The 25,786-nt window shown below is 41.6% G+C and overlaps 1 protein-coding gene across 2 annotated transcripts in view; it reads right to left on the bottom strand.

The window, feature by feature from the left end:
* LOC110521746 (trafficking protein particle complex subunit 8) overlaps positions 1-25,786 on the bottom strand; it is an 85,260-nt gene that overhangs the window by 46,313 nt on the left and 13,161 nt on the right. The window contains exons 2-3 of one of the 2 annotated variants that reach the window (XM_036969359.1): positions 23,113-23,325; positions 3,503-3,586 (exon numbers count right to left, since the gene is read on the bottom strand). In XM_036969359.1, the coding sequence (XP_036825254.1) occupies positions 3,503-3,586; positions 23,113-23,325 (297 nt within the window). The remainder of the gene's footprint in view (positions 1-3,502; positions 3,587-23,112; positions 23,326-25,786) is intronic. The other variant, XM_036969360.1, reaches the window with a different exon arrangement.

Genomic DNA, 25,786 nt, shown 5'->3' on the forward strand with positions numbered 1-25,786 from the left:
GAACAAAGAATGAGTGCGAAGTGTAGTCTGCATACTGACTCGGGTACTGTCTGAACCTGTCCAATAAGAAGCTCTCATGAGCTTTAAAAATGGTGGCCCTAATGAACACAACCCGGGTAATTCTGCCATATCTGGTGTGAGTTCTCTGAACAGCTTCATGACACATCAGACTAGTACTCCCTCTTTCCACATTTATCACAACACAAAGACAGCAGGCTGTGTGTTTGGACACAGGCACAACAGCATTATGAGGATCAACATGTGACCCTCTGGTCCATTTTACAGATGATTAGGCGGTAATACATTTACAGTGGTAATTTTATGTCAGGGAAATCATTCAAAAAAATCTCTAAAGCAACCAGTGCTCGGCCTTTGAAAAATGTAAAGACAAAAGATGACATCAAGTCAAAACAATGTTAGTGTCACTATCCACAAATTTGGTGACAAGTGTACCCAGAGCGACCAAATACACGAACATTGTATTTCATCAAACAAATTGTCTGTTTTTTAACCCTTGTGCTATGCTTGTGTACAAACAGGCATGGTATGTGTCTTCCATCACGAGGACCACCAGTTAGTAACCTACTGATTGAGAGAAAACCAAACAGATCTGTGCTTGATTGCGCTTGCCTGGCACAACAGGACCAATAGAAAAGTCCCAAAAGTGCAAACACTGCCTACCTGGCACTCCAGGCAACAAAGTATTTGAAATGACTTCAAATAGTATTTGAACACAGGTCTGTTTGCTCCTAAATAAAGCCATGGGCTACAAGGGAAACCTTGCGTGAGTGAGTCAGGAGTGAGCAACAGAGAGCTCACTTCAGTTAGTTCAGTGAGTGATCTCAGTAACTGAGAAGCACACGGCAGTCAAGATTCATCTCAGTTTAAAGCTTTCTGTTTTGAATCAATTCCAATTCCCTGTTATCAACTTTTAATTCACTGTTTGAGAGAAACCCCTTTAACTTGGAGTAAGAGTTAATGCCGGGGGGAAGTCCGAGTGCCCAGAGATGCGGCTCAGAAAGCAATAGGCCATAGCCAATTAGGGGGCGTATGTATGACTGTAAGGCACTTTGGGACCTGTATAAATAAAATTTAATTGACTGAGACCACAGAAGTGAGAGTACAGGAAGTGTTCAGGACATAAACAATTCCCCACCCTGACTTCAAACAGCCTAAGATAGAAAGCATAGTTTCCATTTCCACTGGCTCCTCAAGTCTCAGATATCTTACAAGACACCCTATCTAATATCCTGGGATTTAGATATAGGCCTAGGCCAATTATGTATAAATGGGAGACAGAAGAACACTGACTAAATCATCCCACTTTACACCCATCCTTTATACACTGCTCAAACAAATAAAGGGAACACTTAAACAACACAATGCAACTCCAAGTCAATCACACTTCTGTGAAATCAAACTGTCCACTTAGGAAGCAACACTGATTGACAATAAATGTCACATGCTGTTGTGCAAATGGTATAGACAACAGGTGGAAATTATAGGCAATTAGCAAGACACCCCCAATAAAGGAGTGGTTCTGCAGGTGGTGACCACAGACCACTTCTTAGTTCCTATGCTTCCTGGCTGATGTTTTGGTCACTTTTGAATGCTGGCTACTCTAGTGGTAGCATGAGACGGAGTCTACAACCCACACAAGTGGCTCAGGTAGTGCAGCTCATCCAGGATGGCACATCACTGCGAGATGTGGCAAGAAGGTTTGCTGTGTCTGTCAGCGTAGTGTCCAGAGCATGGAGGCGCTACCAGGAGACAGGCCAGTACATCAGGAGACGTGGAGGAGGCCGTAGGAGGGCAACAACCCAGCAGCAGGACCGCTACCTCCGCCTTTGTGCAAGGAGGAGCACTGCCAGAGCCCTGCAAAATGACCTCCAGCAGGCCACAAATGTGCATGTGTCTGCTCAAACAGTCAAAATCAAATCAAATGTTATTTGTCACATACACATGGTTAGTCAGAAACAGACTCCATGAGGGTGGTATGAGGGCCCGACGTCCACAGGTGGGGGTTGTGCTTACAGTCCAACACCGTGCAGGACGTTTGGCATTTGCCAGAGAACACCACTGGCGCCCTGTGCTCTTCACAGATGAAAGCAGGTTCACACTGAGCACATGTGACAGACGTGACAGAGTCTGGAGACGACGTGGAGAACGTTCTGCTGCCTGCAACATCCTCCAGCATGACCGGTTTGGCGGTGGGTCAGTCATGGTGTGGGGTGGCATTTCTTTGTCCGCACAGCCCTCCATGTGCTCGCCAGAGGTAGCCTGACTGCCATTAGGTACCGAGATGAGATCCTCAGACCCCTTGTGAGAGCATATGCTGGTGCGGTTGGCCCTGGGTTCCTCCTAATGCAAGACAATGCTAGACCTCATGTGGCTGGAGTGTGTCAGCAGTTCCTGCAAGAGGAAGGCATTGATGCTATGGACTGGCCCACCCGTTCCCCAGACCTGAATCCAATTGAGCACATCTGGGACATCATGTCTCGCTCCATCCACCAACGCCACGTTGCACCACAGACTGTCCAGGCGGATTCTTTAGTCCAGGTCTGGGAGGAGATCCCTCAGGAGACCATCCGCCACCTCATCAGGAGCATGCCCAGGCATTGTAGGGAGGTCATAAAGGCACGTGGAGGCCACACACACTACTGAGCCTCATTTTGACTTGTTTTAAGGACATTACATCAAAGTTGGATCAGCCTGTAGTGTGGTTTTCCACTTTAATGTTGAGTGTGACTCCAAATCCAGACCTCCATGGGTTGATAAATTTGATTTCCATTGATAGTGGAATGTGTTGACAACAAAATCACACAACAATTATTTTAAAGAAAAAAGTCTTTAATAAGAATATTTCATTCATTCAGATCTAGGATGTGTATTTTAGTGTTCCCTTTATTTTTTTGAGCAGTGTATATGAAGAGACTATTTTATGTGTCCAATGTTCTTCCTTTTGGTGTAGGATGCAGGGAAAGATGGTTCCATTACCAAGATTATATCAAAATGAGCTCTAACTTCCTGAATGAGCTCTAATGAGCTCGAACTTCCTGAACCCGCATAACAAGACCATTTCTGAGACAACCAGTATAGAGTACACATCCTTATATGGAAAAGTACACAAACATATGCAGGGATGTGATCAGGGCAACGTAGTAAAATCAGGAAATGTTTGATTTTTGCTTATACATGGAAGAAAATGTAAGAAAGGCAGGAATTGCTGATTGATCAGAAGAAGAAAATGTAAAAAAAATCACATCCCTGATATGGACATCTGAAGCTACTACCTTGAGAGAGCAGAGAGAATAAGGAGAGATGGTAGAGTTCACTACACGGGTCTGCTACGGAGAGACTAGAGAGGAGAAAAGGACAGTCTGCTACACAGTTAGGAGGGAGGGAGGAACGGAGGGAGGGATAGCTGTAAACGGAGAAAAGAGGGAGGGCCCTCCCCCCATACACCTGTGGGCCAGGTGAGGTGAGGTGAGAGTACAGGTACCTGTGTAGTGCTTGGAGGTGCTGAGTTCCGTTAGTGTGTCCCTCCAGTCACTGTACCAGGGGACGCTAGCTTTAAGAGAGCGATCTGACAAGGGGAGAGAGTCAGGGACTAGCGTTAGCAACATCCCATTACCTGTACAGGAACCCACTGATGTTCACCACTCATAGATCTACAGTACCAACATCATAGACATACACTATCTCACATAGTAGATTGTAGTTATGACCAATGTGGGTAAAACCAGGGAAGAGCAGCATTATAGGAGACTGAGACTAGGGTCAATCTTACCACCATGGCTCACACTTTAAACCTTACAAAGGGGCCCCTATAGATAGCGTGGAGAAAAGGTTAGCCCAAATCACAAGCTTAGCTTTCAGTTTAGCATTCAACAAAACATTGACGACAGAACATGTAATGTGTTTGCTGCATTCATAGGTCAAAGGGAGACATAGGAGGGCCATGGTTGGATTGACTTAACTTTAGGTTAGGGTTAGAGGAGGCTGTTTGACCCAAGCAAGGTCCACTAATAGTATGGGAGCAATAGAGGGGATTGGAGAGGTTTGAGGAAGTGGACCAAAAGAGGGACACGCTCTGTGGTAACGTCACCACAACAACGTTGCAACAACATTGCCCAAAGCTCATTCTTTGACAAATGGAACCGGAATCTCCATGAGCCTGTTTTTTTTGTTTTATACATTCCTGAGATTTAACACAAAATATGTTATTTCTGTAGGCTACATTCATATCAGATCCAGTGAGAAAGAATGTCCTGCAAAGAGCATTTCACAGAGCTGAATTTCAGGTAAATAAAAGCTTTTATGGATATTTATATTCCATTGTCAAAAGGTGTGACCTGTAAAGTCATAGGTTAGAGGGCAGAGATTGTAGGAAGGCTCTTACCCAAGGGTCATCCAGGTGAGTAAAAGAGAAAATAAAATGAGGGAAGAAGGTCAGCAATGAGGAAATGAACAAAATAAATCAACATGGAAATCACCTCCCATGCCGCACTATACTTGGGGCGGCAAGTAGCCTAGTGGTTAGAGCATTGGACTAGTAACCGAAAAGTTGCAAAATGGAATCCCCGAAATCCCAAGGCAAAAATCTGTCCTTCTGCCCCTGAACAAGGCAGTTAATCTACTGTTCCTAGGCCATCATTGAAAATAAGAATTTGTTCTTAACTGACTTGCCTAGTTAAATAAAGGTTAAAAAAATATACACATTTGCTGTTATTGTCTAAAATAAAAATGTACTAAATAACTCGTCATCCCACTCCCCCATGTTCTCTCCTTAGTGTTTGTTGTCCTCTACAGGACAGTCTGCGGAACTACAGGACTTCTCATTCCTCCTCATCAACCAACACTACATTCCTACAGCTCATGATTCCAGGTCTCTGTTCTGTCTTAGTTTTACTATTACTAAACCTGTGGCCAGAGTTCATTCTTCTCATATCGGTCTTCGCCCAGGAACTTATGGCGTCAAATCAGCCTCTAAAGTCCATCATTGAGCAAGCAAACACTGAGTGGAGAGCGGGCTCCTGCGAGCAGAAAATGAGTGCCACAGACCAGTCAAGAGCACAGAATGTGGTCCAGCAAACAGAGGATGGGTCTCGCGAGCGCACAGACAGCGGGGTCGAGAGAGATTTTTGAGAGGGATTTTTGTTTTGCATGTCAATATATATACACACACACTGAACAAAAATATGAATGCAACATGTAAAGTGTTGGTCACATGTTTCATAAGCTTAAATAAATATACCATTAATGTTCCATATGCACAAAAAGCCTATTCATCGCATTTTGTGTACAAATTTGTATACATCCCTGTTAGTGAGCATTTCTCCTTGGCCAAGATAATCCATCCACCTGACAGGTGTGGTATATCAAGAAGCTGATTAAACAACATGATAATTACACAGGTGCACCTTGTGCTGGGGACAATAAAAGGCCACTAAAAGGTGCAGTTGTGTACCACAGATTTAGGCAGTATGTCCAACCAGCCTCACAACCGCAGACCATGTGTAACCAGGCCAGCCCAGGACCTTCACATCCAGGTTCTTCACCCGCGGGATCGTCTGAGACCAGTCACCCGGACTGCTGATGAAATTGAGGAGTATTTATGTCTGTAACAAAGCACTTTGTGGGAAAAAAAACGAATTCCGATTGGTTGGGTCTTGCTCCCCAGTGGGTGGGCCAGTCTCCCAAGTGTGTGGGCCTATGCCTTCAGGCCCACCCATGTCTGCGCCCCTGCCCAATAATTCGAAATCCAGATTGGGGCCTAATTTATTTAAATAGACTATAATAGACATAAGGAAATTGATAATTTCCTTATATGAACTGTAGCTCAGAAAAATTGTAAAATGTGTTGCATGTTTCATTTAGATTTTTGTTCAGTAAATCTTTGATCTACTTTGTGCTCTTTCCACAGATGGCTCTAGATTGCTGATAACAGCTGATGAGACTACCTTCGATTTAACTTCTGTATTACTGCCTGTAATCAATACCACTAAAATAAATGCCAAATTGAAATAAATTTACACTAATTTCAGAGACAATGGTAGTTCCCAAATCAGACAATTACTATAAAACAAATCGGTTTTCCTCAATTAAATGTTTGGAGAATGCATGGCGGTGCTTGTCCTCAGTCCTCCTTTGAATGTGTGGCCAATCATTACGTTAACCTGAGTTTAGCTGGCTAATCATTCATTTCAGTTTACATTCTATTATTTGTAACTGGTTATGTACTGTTAATGTAGAAGGGTCTCCCCTTCGTGTCTCCATAATTATAAAACATTTTTTTTAAACATATGCTTTGTGTGCGCACCACTTGGGCTTAATAAATACCCTAAATATTAAATCCTACCGTTCTATCGATGTTTCAATGTTACCATCATTCCATTATTATTTGTGTACCCACATGCAGGGTTGGGGAGATTTACATGTAAGGGATTACAAAAAAAAAGTAACAAATACATTAACAGGAAAAATATAGTAATCAGATTAGATACTTTTGAAATACTAAGATGATTATTCAGAAATTATTTTTGTTAGAAAAAAATCTTTGACACTTCTGTTGTTTTCTCAATGACATTCAAATCAAAATTGAAAAAAGGCATAAGTTTAAATTTGTTCCACCTGAGCGAGTCTGACCACAAGTCAGAGACCACTGCAGCGACACCAAATGTTTCTGATCGATCGCAGGAAAGGTGCAGGAACAGGCATTTTTTGGCTATAGTTCAAGGTATATCTTCCAATGGTGCAACTGCTGTCAAGATCCAAAGACAATCCAACTTTAATAAACACTTGGCGGTAAGGATGACAGTGGTGTGTAGTCTACGGCGATACAGATATCACATTATTGATATCTACATAGCGCATTGATGTGAATCACACTGCTGCTCTCTCATTTAGCTATTTGCGACTTACGGATTGTGGTTGTTGCGGATGGCTGTTAACAAATCTAAAACGTGAATTTGAACCCAAAAATGGTTGAATTCAAGAAGTATAAGATGCCTATTTTTTTAAACCTAAAGACAGCCAGTGAAAAATGAGCACATAACGGCAGCATAGTGAGGACCCCAGCCGTGGGAATAAGTAGGTCTTATTGCTCAAACTAATTTGTGCGGATACATTTTCTTTTAAATCCATTAGTCTAATGACACATGCTGAAACTAGCACAGTTTTGAAAGACTTAAAAGGGTCGATCTGTAGTGAATGTAGTTGCTACTTCCACTACATACATTTTTTGACTTGTTTGTGTGTTTTTATACAGTGGGAAGAACAAGTATTTGATAACCTGCAAAATCAGTAGTATTTCCTACTTACAAAGCATGTAGAGGTCTGTCATTTTTTTATCATAGGTACACTTCAACTGTGAAAGACAGAATCTAAAACAAAAATCAAGAAAATCACATTGTATGATTTTTAAGTAATTAATTTGCATTTTATTACATGACATAAGTGTTTCATACATCAGAAAAGCAGAACTTAATATTTGGTACAGAAATCTTTACTTGCAATTACAGAGTTCATACGTTTCCTGTAGTTCATGACCAGGTTTGCACACACAGCAGCAGGGATTTTGGCCCACTCCTCCATACAGACCTTCTCCAGATCCTTCAGGTTTCGGTGCTGTCGCTGGGCAATACGGACTTTCAGCTCTCTCCAAAGCTGTTCTATTGGGTTCAGGTCTGGAGACTGGCTAGGCCACTCCAGGACCTTGAGATGCTTCTTACGGAGCCACTCCTTAGTTGCCCTGGCTGTGTGTTTCGGGTCGTCATGCTGGTAGACCCAGCCACGACCCATCTTCAATGCTCTTACTGAGGGAAGGTTGTAGGCCAAGATCTCGCGATACATGGCCCCATCCATCCTCCCCTCAATACAGTGCAGTCATCCTGTCCCCTTTGCAGAACAGCATCCCCAAAGAATGATGTTTCCACCTCCATGATTCACGGTTGGGATGGTGTTCTTGGGGTTGTACTCATCCTTCTTCTTCCTCCAAACACGGCGAGTGGAGTTTAGACCAAAAAGCTCTATTTTTGTCTCATCAGACCATCTCCCATTCCTCCTCTGTATCATCCAGATGGTCATTGGCAAATTTCAGACGTGCCTGGACATGCGCTAGCTTGAGCAGGGGGACCTTGCGTGCGCTGCAGGATTTTAATCCATGACGGCGTAGTGTGTTACAAATGGTTTTCTTTGAGACTGTGGTGCTGCCGTGTAGTTCTGGGCTGATCCCTCACCTTCCTCATGATCATTGATGCCCCACGAGGTGAGATCTTGCATGGAGCCCCAGAACGAGAGTGATTGACCGTCATCTTGAACTTCTTCCATTTTCTAATAATTGCGCCAACAGTTGTTGCCTTCTCACCAAGCTGCTTGCCTATTGTCCTGTAGCCCATCCCAGATAGCTGTGTGATGTCCTCACACAGCTCTCTGGTCTTGGCCATTGTGGAAAGGTTGGAGTCTGTTTGATTGAGTGTGTGGACAGGTGTCTTTTATACAGGTGCATTAATAGAGGTAATGAGTTGAGAACAGGAGGGCTTCTTAAAGCAAAACAAACAGGTCTGTGAGAGCCAGGAAATCTTACTGGTTGGTAGGTGATCAAATACTTGTGTCATGCAATAAAATGCTAATTAATTAATTTTAAAAAATCATACAATGTGATTTTCTGGATTTTTGTTTTAGATTCCGTCTCTCACAGTTGAAGTGTACCTATGATAAAAATGTCACTTTTACATGCTTTTTAAGTAGGAAAACCTGCAAAATCGGAAGTGTATCAAATACTTGTACTCCCGTCCGTCCGTATACACACACACACACACACACACACATATATATATATACACACATACACACTTGAAGTCGGAAGTTTACATACACCTTAGCCAAATACATTTAAACCCTCAATCCCTGACATTTAATCCAAGTATAAATTCCCTGTCTTAGGTCAGGTAGGGTCACCACTTTATTTTAAGAATGTGAAATGTCAGAATAACAGTTGAGAATTATTTATTTCTGCTTTAATTTCGTTCATCACATTCCCAGTGGGTCAGAAGTTCACATGCACTCAATTAAGATTCGGTAGCATTGCCTTTAAATTGTTTACCTTGGGTCAAACGTTTTGGGTAGCCTTCCACAAGCTTCCCACAATAAGTTGGGTGAATTTTGGCCCATTCCTCCTGACAGAGCTGGTGTAACTGAGTCCGGTTTGTAGGCCTCCTTGCTCGCACACGCTTTTCAGTTCTGCCCAAAAATGTTCTATAGGATTGAGGTTAGGGTTGTGATGGCCCCTCCAATACCTTGACTTTGCTGTCCTTAAGCCATTTTGCCACACCTTTGGAAGTATGCTTGGGGTCATTGTCCATTTGGAAGACCCATTTGCGACCAAGCTTTAACTTCCTGACTGATGTCTTGAGATGTTGCTTCAATATATCCACATAATTTTCCTTCCTCATGGGGCCATCTATTTTGTGAAGTGCACCAGTCCCTCCTGCAGCAAAGAACCCCCACAACATGATGCTGCCACCCTCGCTGCCACCCTCGTGCTTCACGGTTGGGGTGGTGTGTGCAAGCCTCCCCCTTTTTCCTCCAAACATAGCGATGGTCATAATGGCTGAACAGTTCTATTTTTGTTTCATCAGAACATTGTACTTTTTGGGAAAAATGTCCTATCTTCGTCCAGAAGTGCAGCTGCAAACCGTAGTCTAGATTTTTTTTATGGTGGTTTTGGAGCAGTGGCTTCTTCCTTGCTGAGCGGCCTTTCAGGTTATGTCAGTATAGGACTCGTTTTACTGTGGATATAGATACTTTGTACCTGTTTCCTCCAGCATCTTCACAATGTCCTTTGCTGCTGTTCTGGGATTGATTTGCACATTTCGCACCAAAGCATGTTCATCTCTAGGATACAGAATGCGTGTCCTTCCTGAGCAGTATCTTATTTATCCAACTACGCAAGTCAGTTAAGAACAAATTCGTATTTTCATTGACGGCCTAGGGACAGTGGGTTAACTGCCGTGTTCAGGGGCAGAACGACAGATTTTTACCTCGTCAGCTCAGGGATTTGATCTTGCAACCTTCCAGCGCTCTAGCCACTAAGCTACCTGCCGTCCCAGGTATGACAGCTGCGTGGTCCCATGGTGTTTATACTTGCTGCTATTGTTTGTATAGATGAACGTGGTACCTTCAGGCATTTGGAAGTTTCTCCCAAGGATGAACCAGACTAGTGGAGGTCCACAATTTTTAGTTCCTGAGGTCTTGGCAGATTTATTTTGATTTTCCCATGATGTCAAACAAAGAGGCACTGAGTTTGAAGGTAGGCCTTGAAATACATTCACAGGTACACCACCAATTGACAAAAATTATGTAAATTAGCCTATCAGAAGCTTCTAAAGCCATGACATAATTTTCTGGAATTTTCCAAGCTGTTTAAAGGCACAGTCAACTTAGTGTATGTAAACTTCTGAACCACTGGAATTGTGATACAGTGAATTAAGTTAAATAATCTGTGCAAATAATTGTTGTAAAAATGACTTGTGTCATGCACAAAGTAGATGTCCTAACCAACTTGCCAAAACTATAGTTTGTTAACAAGAAATTTGTGGAGTGGCTGAAAAACAAGCTTTAAAGACTCCAACCTAAGTGTATGTAAACTTCGACTTCAACTGTAAGTACCAGTCAAAAGTTGACACACCCACTCATTGAAGGGTTATTCTTTATTATTACTATTTTCTACATTGTAGTATAATAGTGAAGACATCAAAACTATGAAATAACACATATGGAATCATGTAGTAACCAAAAAATGTGTTAAATTAAAATACATTTGAGATTTTTCAAAGTAGCCACCCTCTGCCTTGATTAACATCTACACATGGACAGCCATGTAAACTTTAACATTGATTTATCCTGCAATAGATGTCGTTCAATTGGGACATTCATTTTTGTCTTCTTCCAATGCCTCATAAGGGGAAAGTAATTTAAAAGTAACTGAATGTAATCAGATCGTTACAGAGTTTGGGTAATCCTAAAGTTATGTTACCGATTACAATTTTGGACAGGTAACTAACGGATTACATGTTATTCCCAACAATGGAGTCTTTAGATTTAGCTATATTTAATTATGGCCAGGACCTAGTGTATGATGAGTGAACTTGTTAGAGCACAGCCACATTATGTCCATCCTCCACCTATGATTTGATACATTGGGGTTAACGCCCTCATATCAAGTAAACACACACCAGACACTTCCTGGAAAGGTGAAGAAAAAACATTAGCTAGTGGTGGACTATGGTGTTACTTAGTTAGAAAAGACAGTCTGCTTTGTCTTACAAACAAACGTTGCTGGCTAACTTTAGCAAGTAGATTCCACTCAACTCAAGGTATAGTATAGCTATGTATTTATTTCCCAATAACTGTGCTCATGTTTCAAGTTGAAGCGGTTTCCAAGTCGTTCTGTGCTTACTGTTCAAGCTGGCTAGCAAGCTAAACAGCCGGCTCTGAAGCACATGTATCTGTTTGATGTCATGCAATCACACAACACTGGACTGGCCAAGGGTAAGCATGTTTGTTTGTCCATCACTCCAGTGTAAGTGACCAATCAAAGGTTTCTAGACACGCACCCGCCTCTAAGCCCACCCCCACTAGATTGGATTTCAATCGATTAAAAAATAATAATTTGTTGAAACCCAAAGGTGATCTGCAGCAATGAGGTTCTGCTTGCCCAAAATTACACTTGCAAGCTCTCACATCTGGCCTGTTGGATCGCGGGACATCCTCTGCTCTCTCGAGACCATTTCTTCACTCTTGACTGGCCTGTGTGCTCACGGCTCTCATCCCTCTGTGTCCTCGTCTCAGCGTTTGCTTGCTCAATGATGTTTAATCAGGTTCGACAGTGCCATCTCACACATAATGGACTTGAGGCTGATTTGACACAATAGGAATTTAGAAGGGACTGAGGTTGTACCACAGATAACAGCTTTGGTGTTACTGTGAACTCAATGGAGTCAGCTATGGCTTGTGGCTGCCCAAGCCCAACTTCTCAGTTTTACTAATTACTAGTTGTACTAATTTGGCAGACAGAAACCATGCTCGACTCCAGTTAGCATCTGAAAATAAATTTGACTGGTCATGCTTAGTCTATGTTCATTTGCATAGTTTTGCGGAATTAAATTGGTGTCAGAATTTAAGAAATTGTGTCAGTCATAAAACAGGAACAGTGTCTTGATGGACCAGAATCATTATTTTGCCTAAAATAAAGTACAGTGATTTTATAGAGCTAGAAAGTAGCTTACTTACATCAACTAATGCCTGTCTCTACTCAGAGTGAGCAAGCCAGAGTGGAGACTTGCTGCTAGGCAACTCACAGACGGAGGCTGCAGGAAGCAGTGGGAGAGAGTGGAGCAGCACGAAGCAGCGAACAGCTAAGCTAATAAAAATAAACGTTTTACAGCATTTCTGTCCTACTGGTTTTCATATCAACTTTCTTTGGTTGTCCAGAAGCCAAAGGCACAATCCTAGTCACATTAACAACCCATCCTAGTTGTTACATATAAAAATGTTCCCTCTAAGTTTCTAATGTTAATCTCCGTCACATGAAATGGCTGGCATCAGGTGCATATTTTGGGAAACTCTGTAGAGTAGAGTTTAAATAATGTAAAACAAAATTATTTTAAAGGCCTATACGGAGTCTAAATACACATTTTACAGAAAAATTATGATATTTTTTTAACAAAGGCCATAAAAACTGCTGTTTTCCCCATGATTGCAGGAATTGTTGTGCATTGACCGCTTGTCAGAATGCATGTTTACAAGGGCTTCCCGCTGCATCGCAGTGTTAGCTGTGACACTAGAGATTCTGGGTTCGAGTCCAGGCTCTGTTACAGCCGGCCGCGACCGGGAGACCCATGGGGCGGCGCACAATTTGCCCAGCATCGTGAAGGATTAGGGGAGGGTTTGGCCGGCAGGGATGTCCCTGTCCCATCGCTGACACGGTCGCCAGGTGCAGTGTTTCATCCGACACATTGGTGTGGCTGGCTTCCGGGTTAAGAGAGCATTGTGTCAAGAAGCAGTGCGGCTTGGTTGGGTTGTGTTTCGGAGGACGCACCACTCTCGACCATCGCCTCTCCCGAGTCCGTACGGGAAATTCAGCGATAAGACAAGACTAACTACCAACTGGATACCAAGAAATTGTGAAGAAAAAGGGGTACAAACTAAAACAAAAAAGGGAATGCATGAGCATGAATGCATGTTTTACTCCTTATGGCACACAACTTGAATGCGCCTCGAGAGGAATACTTGCCTTGCATAGAACACACAAGCTCAGGGCTCAACATTAACCTCTCTTGGATAGGGGGCAGTATTTTCATCTCCGGATGAAAAGTGTGCCCAAAGTAAACTGCCTACTACTCAGGCCCAGAAGCTAGGATATGCATATAGAATAGAAAACTCTAAAGTTTCTAAAACTGTTAAAATAATGTCTGTGAGTATTACAGAACTAATATGGCAGGCGAAACCCCGAGGACAAACCATCCAGGGGGGTAAAAAAATTGAGGTCATAGGATTTTCCAATTGTTTTCTATGGGATACCCTTATTATTAGGAACCTGGTTGCAGTTCCTATGGCCACCACGAGATGTCAACAGTCTTAAGAAATTGTTTGATGTTTTTCTTTTGAGAAATTAAGTAGTCCTATTCATTGTAAGTGTCACAACTGTTTTGATTCGCGTGAACTGGAGCGCGCTTCGTTGTTTTCATCCGGGATTAGAAACAGTTTATTCAGTCTTTAATTTTATCCATTATTTACGCTTTAGGGTACCTGAGGTTCGATTAGGAACGTTGTTTGAAATGTTTGGACCAAGTTTACAGGTAACTTATTAGATACACCGGTTTCAACTCGCCCAACATGCCTAAAAAGTATTTCTGAATCAAACGTGCCAAATAAAAATGTCCCAAAAATATTTTTGGGCCATAAAGAAGGACATTATTGAACAAAAGGACCATTTGTGATGTTTCTGGGACATTGGAGTGCCAACAGAAGATCTTCAAAGATAAGGCATGAATTATAGCGCTATTTCTGACTTTTGTGGCGCACCTGCCTGGTTGAAATATGATTTTCATGTGTTTGTATGCAGGGCGCTGTCCTCAGATAATCGCATGGTTTGCTTTCGCCGTAAAGCCTTTTTGAAATCTGACACAGCGGCTGGATTAACAAGAAGTTGAGCTTTATTTTGATGTATAACACATTTTCAAGAATGTTAAATATTTGAATTTGGTATTTTTGAATTTCGCGCTCTGCAATTTCACCGGATGTTGGCCAGGTGGGACGCTACCATCCCACCTGCCCATAAGAAGTTAACGCCTCTCCTTTTGCTCGGGAAAATAAAATAAAAATATATCAAACCAATACTCCAATCAGAATTGGAGCAGAGGTCAATATTTGAATAATATTCAAGTAAATTTTCCATGTAGGCCTACATAAATAAAATTGTCTACATGTCAAAGTGTAGGTGACATGCAAATTAGCTACAGCCTCGTGTCGGAAAAAGATGCTGACATAACGGAGGTGCCAGAAAATGTAGCCAAACTTCAATGAGCCTTAAATCACTCAAATATAGCTGAATGCCAGTCATGCTTGACAAAATCTAATGAAGGCACGAGGGGGTGATGTATATGGCCAATATAGCATGGCGAAGGCTGTTCTTAGGCACGGTGCATCGCGGAAAGCCTGGACAGAGCCCTTAGCCATGATATATTGGCAATATACCACAACCCCCCCGAGGTGCCTTACTGCTACTAAATTGGTTACCAACATAATTAGAGCATAAAAGATAAAATGTCTGGTCATACCCGTGGTAAATGGTCTGATATGCCACGGCTGTCAAAAATCAGCATTCAGGGCTCGAACCACCCAGTTTATAATGAAGGATAATTAACATTAACGTCTATAAATTTGATTCTGTCGACATACTCGGGCCATGGTTCGTTTAGAATGGTCACAAGACCAGAGTGAAGGACCATGCATGTTGCACACCGCACATCACCCACCTTGAATCTGAGCGAAGGCAGTCAAGCAAAATGAAACTATTTATTTAAACAAACTTAGTTCTTTAAAAACTCTTTGCTTTTGAAGCACGTCTTACCTTGTTTCAAAGTAGCCTAGCCAAAACACAACCATCAAAATGTTGAGGAAAATATTTTATAAAAACTTAACCCTATCAGTCCCAAAAATCGTCTTTTCATTTATCGGACTTTCATTTATCTGCATGTACAGCCCTTATATTTAACCATTTTCATTTCAGGACAACCAGGGTTACAAAAACAAAATAGACATACAGTGCCTTCAGAAAGTATTCACACCCCTTGGCTTTTTTTCACATTTTGTTGTGTTACAACCTCAATTTAAAATGGCTTAAAATGTTGGATTTTTGTGTCTCTGGCCTACACAAAATACCCCATAATGTCATAGTGGAATTGTGTTTTTCAAAATGTTTACAAATTCATTAAAAAGCTGAAATGTCAAATCAATAATTATTCAACCCCTTTGTTATGGCAAGCCTAAATAAGTTCAGGAGTAAAAAAAAAATTGCTTTGTTGCAATAGTGTTCAACATGATTTTTGAAGGACTACCGCATCTCTGTACCTCAAATGTTCTTGTTTTTTTTTTACACCTTTATTTAACTAGGCAAGTCAGTTAAGAACAAATTCTTATTTACAATGACGGCCTACCGTGGAACAGTGAGTTAACTGCCGTATTCAGGGGCAGAATGAGTCATTGAAAATAAGAATTTGTTCTAAACGAACTTGCCTAGTTAAATAAAAAGGTAAATAAAAAAACAAATTCAACCAAAAACCAGGGCAGTTTTCCAATGCCTCTCAAAGAAGGACACCTATTGGTAGATGGGTAAAATAAAAGGAGACATTTAATATCCCTTTGAGCATGGTAAGTTATGAATTACACTTTGGATAATTATTTTTAATCCACAATTAGAATTCCTCCACAGCCTCAGAGGATGAACTAATTGCACCATTGCCACAAAAATGGAAAAGGCAAGTGGAAGGGGGAAAAATACCAAAATTGGTTAAAGAAATTATCGTAAATAAAAATATATACCAGTTTCATTTAAGGACCAAAAATAAATTGACAGCTGTGCCATATAAGTTGCAAAATAGTCGGAAAGAGATTTTTGATGTACCGATTCCATGGCACATGGTTTATGAATTGACACGCAAAATGACACACACACATATGGGATATAATCTTCCCAGCTCTGCAGATTTTGCTGCGCGGAGGCATAGTCATAACATAATTTATGGTACTGTCCATAAGTAGCTCATTTTTGGTCATAGTTCAAGGAATGGCTGAAGAATTGCAACATGTACCTAGAGCTAACGCTGCAGATAGCAATACTGGGTGATTAAAAAGTCATAGATAAATAAAATACTAATTGTTTCAGCAAAAAAAAAAAAAAAAAATTGCAATCTGTAGAAACTATGAGAATAAAAAGGTTCAGTACATCCGTGACGCATAACAGCACAGTTGAAAAATTACGAGAAGTTAAGAGACGAGATAGATTGGAGGGGTTGAATGGAGTGTGGTTGGACTAATAATAACAAGATAAAACGTAAAACATACGGAGTAGGTAAAATGTATATAGGTTCAGAACTTTTGTGAAATAGCACAGTTACAAATACATGGCAAATAGAAATCAAACTGCATGGACATCAGAAATAGAGGAAGGCCAGGACTAAAAACAAAATATAACTATTGTAAAATAGATTGTGTCTGTAAGTGTATAGTATGTATAAGCTGGAAGAAGAAGCTAAGTGTTATTGTTTATTTGTTTACTCCAATTGGGGGAGGGGTGGTAGTGTTTAAGGGAATAATAAAGGTATATGAAAAAAAAAATGGGGGAAAAAAGTGTTGTGTGTATACAAACACCGTTAAAGTTTGAGGTCACTTTGAAATGTCCTTGTTTTTGAAAATCAATTTTTGTCCATTAAAATAACATAAAATTGATCAGAAATACAGTGTAGACATTGTTAATGTCGGCTGATTTTTGATGGAATATCTACATAGGCGTACAGAGGCCCATTATCAGCAACCATCACTCCTGTGTTCCAATGGCACGTTGTTAGCTAATCCAAGTTTATCATTTTAGAAGGCTAATTAGAAAACCCTTTTGCAATTATGTTAGCACAGCTGAAAACTGTAGTTCTGATTAAAGAAGCAATGAAACTGGCCTTCTTCAGACTAGTTGAGTATCTGGAGCATCAGCATTTGTGGATTTGATTACAGGCTCAAAATTGCCAGAAAAAAAATATGTTTATTTTGAAACTGGTCAGTCTATTCTTCTTTTGAGAAATGAAGGCTATTCCATGAGAGAAATTGCCAAGAAACTGAAGATATTGTACAACAGTGTGTACTACTCCCTTCACAGAACAGCGCAACCAGAATAGAAAGAGGAGTGCCAGCATCCTGGAGTCGCCTCTTCACTGTTGACGTTGAGACTGGTGTTTTGCAGGTACTATTTAATGAAGCTGCCAGTTGAGGACTTGTGAGGTGTCTGATTCTCAAACTAGACACTCTAATATACTTGTCCTCTTGCTCAGTTGTGCACCTGTGCCTCCCACTCTTTCTATTCTGGTTAGAGCCAGTACGCTCTGTTCTGTAAAGGGAGTAGTACACAGCGTTGTACGAGATCTTCAGGTTCTGGCAATTTCTCACATGGAATAGCCTTCATAGAAGGATATCCTGAACAGGCCCAGATCCCCGCCTATTGTGTGAAGAAAAGACGCAGGAAAAGAGGCCGCAGATCGATCTTCTTGCTAACGTGCAATCATTGGATGATAAAATGTATAACCTACGATTAAGATGACATTACCAATGGGAAATAAAAAACGATAACATCTTATATTTCACCGAGACGTGGCTGAACGAAGATATGGACAACACAGAGCTAGTGGGATTTTCCATGCACCAGCAGAACAGAGACGCTACCTCTGGTAAGACGAGGGGTGGTGTGTCTATTTGTCAATAACAGCTGGTGCGCGATGTCTAATATTAAAGAAGTCTCAAGGTATTGCTCGCCTGAGGTAGAGTACCTAATGATAAGCTGTAGACCACACTATCTACCAAGAGAGGTCTCATCTATATTATTCATAGCAGTCTATTTAACACCGCAGAATGGATTCTGGCACTAAGAACACTCTCAACCAACTCTATAAGGCCATAAGCAAAGAAGAAAACGCTCACCCAGAAGTGGCGCTCCTAGCGGCCGGGGACTTTAATGCAGGCAAACTTAAATCAGTTTTAGCAAATTTTTACCAGCATGTCACATGTGCAACCAGAGAAAAAAAAAAATCTGACCACCTTTACTCCACACACAGAAATGCATACAAAGCTCTCCCCTGCCCTCCATTTGGAAAATCTGACCACAATAAAATCCTCCTGATTCCTGCTTACAAGCAAAAACTAAAGCAGGAAGTACCAATGACTCACTCAATAAGGAAGTGGTCAGATGACACAGCTGCTACACTACAGGACTGTTTTGCTAGCACAGACTGGAATATGTTTGAGAATCATCCAAAGGCATTGAGGAATACACCACCTCAGTCATCGGCTTCATCAATAAGTGCATCGATGACATTGTCTCCACAGTGACTGTACATACATATCCCAACCGGAAGCCATGGATTACAGGCAACATCTGCATCGAGCTAAAGGCTAGAGCTTCCGCTTTCAAGGAGGGGGAGACTAATCCAGGCACTTATAAGAAATCCCGCTATGCACTCAGAAGAACCATCAAACAAGCAAAGGGTCAATACAGGATTTAGACACATGCTCTGACGCTCGTCGGATGTGGCAGGGCTTGAAAACTATTAGGGACTACAAAGGCAAACACAGACGCGAGCTGCCCAGTGACGTTAGCCTACCAGACGAGCTAAATGCCTTTTATGCTTGCTTCGAGGCAAGCAACAATGAAGTATGCACGAGAGCACCAGCTGTTCTGGATGACTGTGTGATAACCCTCTCGGCAGCCGATGTGAACAAAACCTTTCAACAGGTCAACATTCAAAGCCGCTGGGCCAGACGGATTACCAGGACGGGTACTCAAAGCATGCGCGGACCAACTGGCAAGTGTCTTCACTGACATTTTCAACCTCTCCCTGGCCGAGTCTGTAATACCAACATGTTTCAAGCAGACCACCATAGTTTCCTGTGCACAAGGAAGCGAAGGTAACCTTCCTAAATGATTACCACAACGGTAGCCATGAAGTGCTTTGAAAGGCTGGTCATGGCTCACATCAACAGCATCCTCCTGGACACCCTAGACCCACTCCAATTCGCATACCACACCAACAGATCCACAGATGATGCAATCTCTATTGCACTCCACACTGCCCTTTCTCACCTGGACAAAAGGAACACCTATGTGAGAATGCTGTTCATTGACTACAGCTCAGCGTTCAACACCAGTGTCCACAAAGCGCATCACTAAGCTAAGGAACCTGGGACTAAACACGTCCCTCTGCAACTGGATCCTGGACTTCCTGACGGGCCGCCCCCAGGTGGTAAGAGTAGGCAACGTGTCTGCCACGCTGATCCTTAACACTGGGGCCCCTCAGGGGTGTGTACTTAGTGTCCTCCTGTATTCCCTGTTCACCCATGACTGAGTGGCCAAACAACTCCAACATCATCATTAAGATTGCTGACGACAACTGTGGTAGGCCGGATCACCGACAACGATTAGACGGCCTACAGGGAGGTGGTCAGAGAACTGGCAGTGTGGTGCCAGGACAACAACCTCTCCCTCAATGTGAGCAAGACAAAGGAGCTGATCGCGGACTACAGGAAAAGTCGGGCCGAACAGGCCCCTAATCTCATCGACGGGGCTGTAGTGGAGCGGGTCGAGAGTTTCAAGTCCCCTGGTGTCCACATCACCAACAAACTATCATGGTCCAAACTAGAAGTCGACCGATTAATTGGAATGGCCGATTAATTAGGGCACCGATTTGCCAATTCTTTTTATATATATATATATATATATAACACCTTTATTTAACTAGGCAAGTCAGTTAAGAACAATGACGACCTAGGGGGTTAACTGCCTCGTTCAGGGGCAGAAAGACAGATTTTCACATTGTCAGCTCGGGGGATCCATCCTTGCAACCTTACAGTTAACTAGTCCAACGCAATAACGACCTGCCTCTCTCTCATTGACCTCCACAAGGAGACTGCCTGTTACGCAAATGCAGTAAGCCAAGGTAAGTTGCTAGCTAGTATTAAACTTATCTTATAAAAAACAATCATAATCACTAGTTAACTACACATGGTTGATGATATTACTAGATATTATGTAGCTTTTCCTGTGTTGCATATAATCTGACTGAGCATACAAGCATACAAGTATCTACGTATCTGACTGAGCGGTGGTAGGCAGAAGCAGGCGCTTAAACATTCATTCAAACAGCACTTTCGTGCATTTTGCCAGCAGCTCTTCATTGTGCATCAAGCATTGCGCTGTTTATGACTTCAAACCTATCAACTCCCGAGATGAGGCTGGTGTGACCGAAGTGAAATGGCTGGCTAGTTAGCACGTGCTAATAGCATTTCAAACTTCACTCTCTCTGAGCCTTGTGGGGTGGTTGTTTCCCTTGCTCTGCATGGGTAACGCTTCGATGTGGTGGCTGTTGTCGTTGTGTTGCTGGTTCGAGCCCAGGGAGGAGCGAGGAGAGGGACTGAAGCTATACTGTTACACTGGCAATACTAAAGTGCCTATAAGAACATCCAATAGTCAAAGGTTAATGAAATACAAATGGTATAGAGGGAATTAGTCCTATAATAACTACAACCTAAAAACTTCTTACCTGGGAATATTGAAGACTCATGTTAAAAGGAACCACCAGCTTTCATATGTTCTCATGTTCTGAGCAAGGAACTGAAACGTTAGCTTTCTTACATAGCACATATTGCACTTTTACGTTCCTCTCCAACACTTTGTTTTTGCATTATTTAAACCAAATTGAACATGTTTCATTATCTACTTGAGGCTAAATTGATTTTATTGATGTATTATATTAAGTTAAAATAAGTGTTCATTCAGTATTGTTGTAATTGTCATTATTACAAATAATTGTTTTATTTTATTAAATTGGCCAATTAAATCGGTATTGGCTTTTTAGGTCCTCCAATAAAATCGGTATCGGTATTGAAAAATCATAAATCAGTCGACCTCTAGTCCAAACATACCAAGACAGTCATGAAGAGGGCACGACAAAACCTTTTCCCCCTCAGGAGTCTTCAGATCCACAAAAGTTTCTACAGCTGCACCATCGAGAGCATCGTGACCGGTTACATCACAGCCTGGTATGGCAGCTGCTCGGCATCTGACCATAAGGCACTACAGAGGGTAGTGCGAACGGCCGGGTATATCACTGGGGCCCAGCTTCCTGCCATCCAGGACCTATATAATAGGGGGTGTCAGAGGAAAGCCCATAAAATTGTCAGACTCCAGACACACAAGTTATACACTGTTTTCTCTGCTACCACACGGCAAGCGGTACCAGAGCGCTAGGTCTAGGACCAAGAGGCTCCTCAACAGCTTCTACCCCCAAGCAATAAAACTGCTGAACAATTTATAAAATCGCCACCGGACAACTTACATTGACTCCTACCCCTTTTGTACAATGCTGCTACTCTCTGTTTATCATCTATGCATAGTCACTTCACCCCCACCTACATGTACAAATTACCTCAACTAACCTGTACCCCCCCCCGCACACTGACTCGGTACCGGTGCCCCCTGTATATAACCTCATTGTTATTCTTATTGTGTTACTTTTTATATTTCAGTCTACTTGGTAAATATTTTCTTAACTTTTCTTGAACTGCACTGCTGGTTAAGGGCTTATAAGTAAGCATTTCATATGGGGGATTGGTAATGCAAACAATTACATTGACAGAAGCAATCTTCTGTCCACAACATTAAAGCTGATCCACACCCTAATTGATTTATTTTTTTATTTAAAAAAATATATATATACCCAGTCACGACAAAGACTCAGGCGTCCTTCCTAACTCAGTTGCTTGAGCGGAAGGAAAACAACCACTCAGGGATTTCACCATAAGGGCAATAGTGACTTTAAAACATTTACAGAGTTTAATGGATGTGAAAGGAGAAAACTGAGGATGGATCAATAACATTGTAGTTACTCCACAACACTAACCTAATTGACAGTGAAACGGAGGAAGCCTGTACCCGAATACAAAGTGTTATGTTTGGGGCAAATCCAATACAACATAATAAAGAGTACAACTCTCCATATTTTCAAGCGTAGTGGTGGCTGCATCATGTTACAGGTATGCTTGTAATCGTTAAGGTCTAGGTCGATTTTCAGGATAAAAAAAAAAGACAGAATAAGCTAAACACATGCATATATTCTAGAGGAAAACCTGGTTCAGTCTGCTGTCAACCAGAAACTGTGAGATGAATTCACTTTTCAGCAGGACAATAACCTAAAACACAAGGCCAAATCTACACTGGAGTTGCTGACCAAGAAGACCGTGAGTGTTCCTTAGTTTCCGAGTTACAGTTGACTTGAATCTACTTGAAAATCTATGGCAAAACGTGAAAATTATTGTCCAACAATGATCAACAACCAATTTGACAGAGCTTGATGAATTTAGAAAATAATAAATAGGCAAATGTTGCACAATCCAGGTGTGAAAAGCTCTTAGAGACCCAGAAAGACTTGGTTGTTATCATTGCCAAAGGAGATTCTAACATGTACTCAGGGGTGTTGAATAGTTATGTAACAAAGATTTTATTTTTTACAAATGTTATAATTTTTCTTCCACCTTGACATTAGAGTATTTTGTGTAGATCGTTGACCAAAAAAAGGCAATTAAATCCCAACTTGTAACAAAAAGTGGAAAAAGTCAAGGGCTGTGAATACTTTCTGAAACCACTGCAACTAATCGAATGTACCCCATGTCTTCTCTCCCTTTCACTCTCTCCATCACCTCTTTTTTTGCCATTTCATGTTGCTCTGTCCATCTCTTGCCCTTTCTCCTGCTTCTAAACCCACCCTCGTACCCACTTCTCGATATACTCACCACTAATATTGAGATCATAGTCACCAGCAGTAATGACATTGGCAACACCACCCTCAGCCGGTTGGCATGTCAACACCACCTCGCTGAGCAGCCGTCGGTGGGCATGGCCAGGGACGCCGGAGGAAGGGACAGAAGGGCGTGTCACCACGTTGTTGACACTGATGCGAAGGTTCTTCACCACCTGCACCTGGTTGCTGGGATCCCTCATGTGACCTAAGGAGACAGAAAGTGTGTGTTTGAGATAGACTATATTGACTGTATAGAATCAGTGATCTTGCATCTCAAAATAACGTATTGTTTAAAACTGATCCCATCGAACATGCTGAAACACATACAGTGGCAAGAGAAAGCATGTGAACCCTTTGGAAATACCCACATTTCTGCATAAATTTGATCCGATTTTCATCTAGGTCACAACAATAGACAAAGTCTGCAAAAACTAATAAACAATTATACGTTTTCATGTCTTTATTGAACACACCATGTAAACATTCACAGTGCAGGGTGGAAAAAGTATGTGCACCCTTAAAACTGGTTGACCTTCCTTTGGCAGCAATAGCCTCAACCAAATGTTTTCTGTAGTTTTGGACCAGACCTGCACAATGGTCAGGAGGAATTTTGGACCATTACAAAACTTTCAGTTCAGCAATATTCTTAGGATGTCTGGTGTGAACTGCTCTCTTGATCACAGCATCTCAATCGGGTTGAGGACAAGAATCTGACTGGGCCACACCAGAAGGCGTATTTTCTTCTGTTGGAGTCATTCGGTTGTTGATTAACTTCTGTGTTTTGGGTCGTTGTCCTGTTGCATCACCCAACTTCTGTTGAGCTTCAATTGGAGGACAGATATTTGCAGGAGAATGTAAGGCTGTCTTGATAAACTTGGGAATTCATTTTTCTGTTGCTGATAGCAAACGATCCAGGCCCCGAGGCAGTAAAGCAGCCCCAAACCATGATGCTCCCTCCGCCATGCTTCAGAGTTAGGATGAGGTTTTGATGTTGGTGTGCTGTGCCTTTTTCCCTCCACATTGTTGTGTGTTCCTTCCCATCAACACAACTGTAGTATCATCGGTCCACAGAATATTTTGCCAGTAGCACTGTGAAACATTCAGGTGCACTTTTGCAAACTTCAGACGTGTAGCACTGTTTTCTTTTTGGACAGCAGTGGCTTCTTCCGTGGTGTCCTCCCATGAACACCATTCTTGTTTAGTGTTTTACGTATCGTAGACTCGTCAACAGAGGTGTGCGTGTTCCAGAGATTTCTGTGTCTTTAGCTGACACTCTAGGATTCTTCTTATCCTCATTGAGCATTGAGCACTTTCTCAATTTTTGACAATTTTGTCTTACCGTGGACTGATGAACATCAAGGCTTTTCTGAGATAATTTTGTAACACGTACCAATCTTTATGCAAGTAAACAATTCTTAATATTCGGTCTTCTGAGATATCTTTTGTTCGAGGAATCAGGCAATAGTTATTTCCCTCATTAAAATGCAAATTAATTTATAACATTTTTGACATGCGTTTTTCTGGATTTTTTTGTTGTTATTCTGTCTCTCACTGTTCAAATAAACCTACCATTAAAATTAGACTGAATTTCTTTGTCAGTGGGCAAACATACAAAATCAGCAGGGGATCAAATACTTTTTCCCCTCACTGTAATTCCAAGAGGTTCACATAATTCCTCTTGCCACTGTATATAGTCAGTCAGATTTTAAAGTAACTGTCCAGTTTAAATCTCACTTTAAAAAAGTTCATATTCTGTTAAGTTATTGAGTTATTGACTAGTCGTATGTGGCCAATGCATAATTTGGAGAACCCCCCCCCCCAAAGAAAAACACTTAAAGTGCCCCACCTAAAACATTTCCTCAAAGTATGACATCATACTCCTGAGAAGGACGACATGGCCAATCAACGGTCTAAATGCATGAATATTGTTAATGACCAGTATACACCCCAGCATTTGGTTGTTGGGGTACACCCTTTCCAACACAAAAGCTGCCTTTTAACATAATTACCAATTTTTGGAAGGAAAACAATTTCACTCATATTGTAAGTAATTACATATATTTCAGACATCTGGAAACACTGGACAAAAAAAAAGGAAGGGGATGTGGTTAGTTTGGTTAATGTCAGTGAAGATGTTTAGGCCTATATATGAAACATAAGAGTCCCTTACATAAACTAACCTATTGACAGAGATCAAATTAAGTGTTAAACAAGACCTAGGGCCTATGGCTAAATACTTTTGACTACCGCTAACATTATCATGGGTGAGTACAACCGGACAACTGAGCATGCACCGAGTCTCACATATGCCCCCACCCCAAAAAAACACTTATTGGCATTCGCATATATGATATTTGGCTAAATAAAGCTTTGTTCATGCGAGGTTGTAGTAGCAAATGGCCATGTAACTTATGGTAGTAGTGTTTTCCACAAGAACAGAGCAGCCAGCAAATAGAAAGAGTAGCCAGCCAGTGCCCCCAGCCCAGCGTGGTCCAGGGAGGCTTGCAACCGGTGTGATGTTTATTGCAGAAGGAGCTCTACTTGTGGCAGCCTCTGGTTCATTCTAATGCCTTTATTCTATCTGTAATAGGTATTTCTATCCATCAATAGGAAAACATGTAACATCACAGTGAACATTTCAAAAAGGTATGACATACATTTAAATA

This window comes from Oncorhynchus mykiss, chromosome 30 (assembly GCF_013265735.2).
Source record: "Oncorhynchus mykiss isolate Arlee chromosome 30, USDA_OmykA_1.1, whole genome shotgun sequence".
NCBI lineage: Eukaryota > Metazoa > Chordata > Actinopteri > Salmoniformes > Salmonidae > Oncorhynchus > Oncorhynchus mykiss.